This window comes from Protobothrops mucrosquamatus, unplaced genomic scaffold (genome assembly GCF_001527695.2).
Source record: "Protobothrops mucrosquamatus isolate PMUCROS unplaced genomic scaffold, P.Mucros_1.0 scaffold3292, whole genome shotgun sequence".
Lineage (NCBI taxonomy): Eukaryota > Metazoa > Chordata > Lepidosauria > Squamata > Viperidae > Protobothrops > Protobothrops mucrosquamatus.
This window is the reverse complement of record NW_015389282.1, coordinates 31,379-39,363: the sequence shown is the minus strand read 5'-3', so window position 1 is coordinate 39,363 and position 7,985 is coordinate 31,379. Positions and strand designations below refer to the sequence as shown.

The window sequence follows — 7,985 nt, the reverse complement described above, 5'->3', positions numbered from 1 at the left end:
GTAGCCATTCTGCCAAATTATTTTTAAAACTCACAAAAGCAAAAATTAGCTTAAAAAAGCTTGACTTAAGAAAAGTTCTTTAAAATCCTTTAAAATGCATCATTCCACCACCGGTAAGAAAGTGAAAGTTTTCCTTTTGTTACAAAGAAACAGCGCTTCCGCGGCCATTTTCTTCTCACTTTCACTTATAACAAATAGCAAAAATCCCAATAAAATCTTTGAGTTAAAGTCACCATTTAACTAAAGCAGAAAAAAAAATCCCCTGTCAGGTTCCATCTGTTCAAAAGTTACTCACAAGCAGAAACAAAGTAGCAGCAGTGGCAGCAACGTCTAGCCTCGCTCCGAAGAGCGAAGACACTCCGAGCTGCGGAGAAGAGGTCCAGACTCCGGGGGAGTTCTCACCTTCATCCCCCCCAGGATCACTCCTGGGGGGACTAGGGAACTCAACCCCTATCTGAACCAAACTCACTCTCTCCCCTTCGCCCGGGGAGGGAGTTCCAAGCCGCAAAACAGCTGATCCGCGCTGTTTTGACAGCTCTGACGCAGTCCCGGGCAGGAGGCTGAAAAGAAAGCCTCCATCGGCGAAGCCTCGCCACCGGAAGCTTTTAGCCAATGTTTTAATAGGCTTCAATATGCAATGGGGATATTTACAGATATTGCATTATGAAAATTGGGACCTAGTAAGAATTGTGTTAAAACTTAAATTAGCACCATTCCAGACATTAGAAGATTTGATATAGTATTTCTCAAAAGCTTAATACAATTATTGCTCTACAGCTTTCTAGTCAAACCTAAAGAAATCTAAACAACAGCAAGAGGAAAATGTTTTTACCTTCTTATTTCCTCCTCCAGGGATATGGGTGATGTTATCTAATGACCCAATTTTTGATTGCACTTTGAAGTCCAGTTTCTCAGATTTCACCTCCACCTGTCCACCACCTAAGGAAAAAAATGAGCAGTATTAACAGATATCAAAAGGATCATATAATGCTGACTTCTGGGAAAATACGTTTACAGTATATGTGTGTTTGTGTGTGCTTCTTTCCTCAAGTGGGTATTGTGTTTGTCCATTTAAGCATCTGAATATAATATGAGCTGTGCTCCAATACACAAATTCAATTATGCAAGTCTCACGTGATTTACAAAGAAATTTTGGATCTCAGGTTTTATGGTTATATTCCATTTAGCATTATAGTAGTGGTAGTAATAGCCCAGCCACAATGCTTGCTCTAAGTGCAAAATAATGAAATGTGAGTGGTTTACTGGAAGGCAAGAAGGAAACTCAAATTGGAGTATATTGAACTTGTGCTTCAAACTGAAAAAACTTTTCTCAGTAACAGCTACAGCTTTAGGGAAATAATTTTAAAATTAAATGTTGGTAAGCATGGAGGACACCTTTGTATGCAGCACTTTTAATAATCTAAATTGATGAACACCATTTTTTTGCCCCCTTTCTCTAGCTTGCTGTTTTCTAGAGCCCTATACAGATAAATAAGAGCAGACAGAGCTTATACTGTATAAGACTTGATGAGAAACCCCCTTCATCCCAGTAAAAGGATATAATTTAATCAAACAAAATATATTAGCCAATACAGGAAAACCACCCACCACCCCCAATGCAAAGAAAATCAGTCTGACTCAGGTCCAAGCTAATCAGCCCCAGGTGAATGAACACTTAACATACCAGATACAAAGTGTCAGCTTGCCTTAAACATTTAAAATAAGCTTAACCGCCAGAACGCAAGACCGGCTATCAACAATTAAAGACTGACGGGATTAGAACAAGGACACAAAAAGAACATAATAATAAATAGATAACAAATAGAAACACATCAGATCCTCTCCTGAGGCAAGGATTAACCTTTTTCCTGAGCAATACCTGATAAATTAACCCATCAATAGACACTGCTCCACAAATCAGAAATGACAGTTTTGAAAACCAAGAAAAAGTATAAAAACTCATGCTTGGGGACCACTCTTTCTGGCTAGCCAGGGATTCATGCTGAATTGTCACTCAACTTTGATCTCCGTGATTAAATCTCTCTTTCCCGTAGCTGGCTTCTTGTTCTATTTGTTCTTCAAGCTCTGATTGCGGAAATCCCGGCTGGAAGAGCCCAAAACGGGGGAGTTCCTCCCAACAGACTTAATAGAATTACTGGATAAAGTTTATTCCCCACAGCAGATTGCATTCTCCTACAAGTCTGAAAAATGTTCTAAACTATAGCAGAGAAGTCTGGCACACACCAAGGAAGGACTTCTAGGTTTCATCCTGTTATGACCCAGGTGGTCAAGACAAGGCAGGCCTCTAGAGAGTTCTTTATTTCTCTTGAGAAGGGTTAAACAAACAGCCCTCCACCGACCAGTAAGGCTCCACCCTCAGTCCCCCAAACAACAGTCCACAGATTACCCACTAAGTCCACAAGGCAAAAGTCCAGGCATAAGATAAATGGCAATCCTCAGGGCAACGACAAGGTACAAGGCAAAGGCAGTTCTGAAGGTAAAGCAAAGGGCAGTCCTCAAAGCAAGACCGGGTCCAAGGCAAAGGCAGTTCTGAAGGTAAAGTTTTCAGGGCTAGGGCAAGACAAGAACAGTTCTCAAAGCAAGGCAAAAAGCAGTCCTTGAAGCAAGGCAAAAGGCATGAGTCAAAGCCGGAGGACTGTAATCCAAAACAAACAATTTTTCCTGACAAAGACTAACTCCCCAGCTTCTCCTTAAGTTACTCCCCTCCAGGTGTTCCTTGTGAGGAGGGGTGGGGCAATCTCCTCCTGAGTAGCCTTGCAGCCCTTCTGTGGGCTTGCCTACATTCCACTCTCCTTGCCCTTGGATCAGTGGAGTAGACAGCTGTTCCTCATCAGAGGAGATTAACTGCCTGTCAACACTGCCGATCAGCAGCCGATCCTCCCGTGTCTGTGCAGGCAAGCAGCTCTCTGTCTTGTCGACCGCCTCCCCCAATGCCTGAGGGGCCCGGGACTGCATTGTCAGCCAGTCCCAGTTCCAACTCTTCCACTGAATCTGCCTCTGAGGAGGCCATGACACATCCCACAACAAAGCCTCACCCAAAATGTTCCCCTTGAAAGGAATGCATTTGGAGTGATTCCAACAGAAACCACTTGTGTGGATTTGTTGTTCATTTAATTTTATAGTTAAACAATTTTTCTGATGTCGTGGAGTAACTATATAGGTAATAAATTGATAGCAATTCTGTAAATGACAGCATCCACTGTTTTGCAGACACCTATGACATGACAACAGCAGGTATAAACAGAGAGAAGGAACAATTTCTCTAACCTCATTTATCAATTGTAATTATTCATAGTACTCTAATTCTGAAGACAAGCTGTTCCACTGGTTAATTGTCCTCACTATTAGGAAGTTTCTCCTTAATTCCAGGTTGCTTCTCTCTTTGGTCAGTTTCCAACCATTGTTTCTTGTCTTGTCCTCTGGTGCTTTGGAGAATAGTTTGCCGCCCTCTTCTTTGTGGCAGTCCCTCAAATACTGGAATACTGCTATCATGTCACCTGTTTCTTCTTTTCTTTAGACTAGCCAAACCCAAGTCCCACAGCCGTTCTTCATATGTTTTAGTCTCCAGGCCTTTAATTATTTTAGTTGCTCTTCTCTGAACTTTTTCCAAGGTCTCAACATCTTTTTTGTAGTACGGTGAACAAAATTGGTTGCAGTATTCCAGGTGTGGTCTTACTAGGGTTTTATAAAGCGGTACTAATACTTCGCGTGATCTTGATTCTATGCCTGTCAAACCTACAAAACTACTTTTTGTTACAGCCATCTTTCTTCTGGTTTTTTGGCTTGCCACAGCTATGGGGGGAGGGAAAATGCATTCTTCCAGTTCAGTCAAAACAATAACTTTCTTGTGGGAACCAAGGTCAAATTGCTCAAGTGTTTGGCGGGCTAGAATTACCGTTAGAGAGCCCGCCAAAGGTGTTAATTGAAGAATGTGATTTATTACATATTTATTACATATTTAGTGGGTGGGGAGTTTAACTTTTACTTTGTAACCTTTGGGGGGGGACTTCCAGTCTTGGTTTCACCTATGTTCGTGCTGATATGTAGCCATTAAAATTGTTCTTTGAGGAAAACAAATGCCTCAGAGTTCTTATTTCTTCTGGTCTCATCTATCGGAACCATGACATTAAACCAAGACTCCAAAATTCTATTATCCATGGGGTCCTGAGCCCCGGTCACCTACCCAAACCTTTTGGGAGGATGACAAAGACTCAGGGAAGACGCAGAGATGGAAAAAAAAAAGAGGAATCATTCCCGAGCCTGGGAGTGGCTGCAGTGGATGGGGCAAAGGCTGCTACTTTTGTGGAAAGTATAATTGAAACAGCTGGAGCGAGGCCAAAGACCCATGAGGTCCCGGGGGAGAAGCTGACTCAGAAGGAGGAAGCCATCGTCCTAGGGGGAACCTGGCAGTCTGACACTGCACTGCCGCTAAAGAGCACCCTGAAGGCTGCAGAGGTTGAATTCCCATTGATTTCATCGCAGAGTCTCCTTTCACCTGTACCGATGAAGACTAAGCGACCTGCAGCTTGGGATGAATCCGGTGAGTGGAAGTACCTGACGGCTGTCCACAGCCACTCAGTGGACCGCCTGAGGGAGAAGTTCGATCGGTTGGACGTGGGCGAAGGGAGACATGCCACCCGCCAGATATTCACTGGTGGGAGAGAAGGCAAATGGGCGCAGGAACCACACCCTCCCCGGTAAATCCCTAGCCCTGTGGTGATTGAGCAGGCCATCTCCCCACTGCCAAAGCCTGACCTGACATCGAGCCCGGTGCACTGGCGAAGCCCCGACCGCCACCGACGCCAGGCTAGTCCGGATCAGCCCCAATGACAGGTTAGTCCTGAATATTACCTGCGATCTGTAAGTCCCAAGCAATGTAGGCGTCCCCTTAGCCCAGATCGGCGCCATCGGTCTCCTAGTCCCGATCGTTACCGCTGCCCAGCAAGCCCAGACCGTTACCGGTGCTATGGTAGCCCCGATCACCATAGGCATCCTGCCAGTCCAGATCATCACCAGCGCCCAGCAGGCTCCAATCCCTATTGACGTCGTGCCAGCCCCAACCAACATCGGCGACCTGCCAGCCTGAGACCCCCACCACCAGGTTTCCAGAGAGGGAGATTGCAGCCACCTCAACCACAATTCCCTGGATTCATGCAAGCCCTGTGGGATCACTGCCCAGCTGAACCACCTCCTCTTAAGCCCACTTTCGATAGAGACCCCGAGAAAGTGACTATCTTCCTAAATCAGGTGTGGTCTCACGTTAATCGTTATGAACAGGCTTATTTGGATGAAGCAGAGATGATTGATGCAGTGGCTGCCCACTTGGAGGGGGAGGCTGCAGAGTGGGTAGCTGGCCTATAGGAGGAGCAAGCGCCCAAGCTATGGGACCTCGACCTGTTCACACACAGACTGAGGGCCAGATTCGAGGATGAATCCCAAGCTGTGCAAGTGGAAAAAGACCTACACGATGTAAAGCAAAGGGGCCAGCCAGCCAGAGAATATGTGAGAGAATTTCGCAGGCTGGCAGGGAAGATCAGGCAGTGGCCTGAGCAATCATTGATCCACTATTTCAAAGCAGGGCTAGATCACAACCTGTTTCAGGCATGCATCTGCAGAGGCAATCCTGATCAACTCTATGATTGGTACCGCTTAGCTACGAACATGGACATCGAGCTGACCCGGTACCACAAGGCTGCAGCTTCAGGGTCTCAACCAAAGCGAGACCCTGTGAAGCGCCAACCATTGCAACGACCACCACCTGCTACAAGGGTCTGTTCGAGCATCTGCTGGATCCCAGATCAAGTGCTACAGATGTGGACAACCTGGACATCGAGCGGCAGAGTGACCAGTTCCTTTCCCTCCACCAAAAAGTGCAACCTCTGCTCCGGCGAAGCCAAAGAGACAACCTCGGCCAACGCGTGAGAAGTTGAATTGGGCCAGCCAGGGGCAGGTGGTACAAGTCACTTCTCCTCCCCAGGAGAAGCAAAAGGAGCCAACTGAAAGCCTACCCATGCCAGATCCTTAAGACAGCGATGACGGAGGAGAAGACAACCCTATGGTGAGTTAGCCTGTCCCGCCTTTTGCCTTTTCCACCAGAATAGTAGTGCTTAAATCAGGGACTCAGATGGACTTGAACGTTTTAGTCAATTCGGGATGCACCCGATGCCTAATCAATCTCCCTACCATACTAAAACTACACATTAGAGCAAACTTACTGCCCATACCCATGAGATTTGAGCAGGCTGATGGATCTCTCATAGGGGGAGCCCCGGCCACCCACCTGACCGAACCAGTGCATTTAGAAATTGGGGAGCATTGGGAGTTAATCCGTTTTGTGGTGATCCCAAAAATGACTGAAGCGGTGATTCTGGGTTTGGCCTGGCTTGATAAATGGCGCCCAATGATTTGGTGGGAAAACGGAGTTAGGACTTTAAGGCTGGCAACAGGACCATTGCCTCCTGCCCCACTCAATAACCTAGTTGAGAGCCAAGTGTAGTACCTGGACACCTTGAGGTCTGCTGTCAGTTCTCCGCCGGGAGAACCTGTCATCCCAAGTGAATACAGAGACTTAGCAGAGGTGTTCAGCGAGATGGAATGCGACGTCCTGCCGCCCCACAGAACTACAGACTGTGCCATTGAGATTTTACCGGGGGCAAAATTACCCAAACTGAAAATGTATTCAATGTCCCCTCGTGAACAGAAAGAATTGAGATCTTACATTGATAAGAACTTAGCCAGGGGATTTATCCAACCAGCAAAATCCTGAGTAGCCGCCCCAGTGTTGTTTAGAGAAAAGAAAGATGGGTCGATGAGATTGTGTGTAGATTATAAAGGATTAAACGCTGTCAGTGTGGAGAACATGTACCCCCTCCCCTTGATGAAGGACATGTTGGCCCACCTGGCAAAAGGAAAGGTTTTTACCAAACTAGACCTAAGAGAGGCGTATTACCGAGTGAGAATCAAGAAAGGGTACGAGTGGAAAACAGCCTTTAACAGCCCATTGGGAAGCTACCAATTCAATGTTATGCCTTTCAGTCTGCAAGGGGCTCCTGCTGTATTCATGCAATTGATTAATCAGGTGCTGCATGATCACTTATACAAAGGGGTCCTAGTTTACCTTGATGATATCCTCATCTATACTGAAACCATGGCAGAACATGTTAAACTAGTATGTGAAGTACTCAAAAAACTATTAAACTTTAAATTGTTCTTTGAGGAAAACAAATGCTTCAGAGTTCTTATTTCTTCTGGTCTCATCTATGGGAACCATGACAATGCCTCTGTCTATACAACCCCAGGATTGTATTAGCTTGTTTGGGTGCTGTTGCACAATAACAACAACAACAACAACAACTGAAGGAATCAAGATTCCCCACGAAAATAACATTAAGAGTCTGGATGAGGAAGATTACTACAAATACTTGGGTATCCTTCAAGCTGACAACATCAAGCACACTGAAGTCAAGAAAAAGATTAGAGGTGAATACATCAAGAGAGTGAAGAAGACCTTAAAGTCCAAACTCAATGGAGGAAATACCATGAAGGCAATCAACACCTGGGCAATTCCAGTCATTAGATACACAGCTGGAATAGTGGACTGGACTCAAGCAGAACTAAAAGCAATGGACAGGAAGACCAGAAAAATAATGACAATGAATCATGCCCTTCATCCACGCAGTGACATTGACAGAATTTATCTACCAAGGCAAATAGGTGGGTGTGGAATGCCGCAAGTACATCAGATGGTTGAAGAAGAAAAAATGAATTTGGAAGAATATCTGAAGGACAGTGATGAAGATGCACTGAAATTAGTATATCAGGAAGGCTTACTGACTACTGGAGAGACCAAACTGGCCTACAAGAAAGACCAAATGAAGAACAGAATAGAGGCATGGGAAGACAAAGCACTACATGGCCAGTACATTAAAAAATAGCTGGGAAAGCAGATAATAACAAGACCTGGC

The 7,985-nt window shown here is 45.3% G+C and overlaps 1 protein-coding gene across 1 annotated transcript in view; it reads right to left on the bottom strand.

The window, feature by feature from the left end:
* LOC107297406 (microtubule-associated protein tau-like) overlaps nt 1-7,985 on the bottom strand; it is a 109,304-nt gene that overhangs the window by 82,249 nt on the left and 19,070 nt on the right. The window contains exon 4 of the mRNA XM_015826774.1: nt 833-939. Within this exon, the coding sequence (XP_015682260.1) occupies nt 833-939 (107 nt within the window). The remainder of the gene's footprint in view (nt 1-832; nt 940-7,985) is intronic.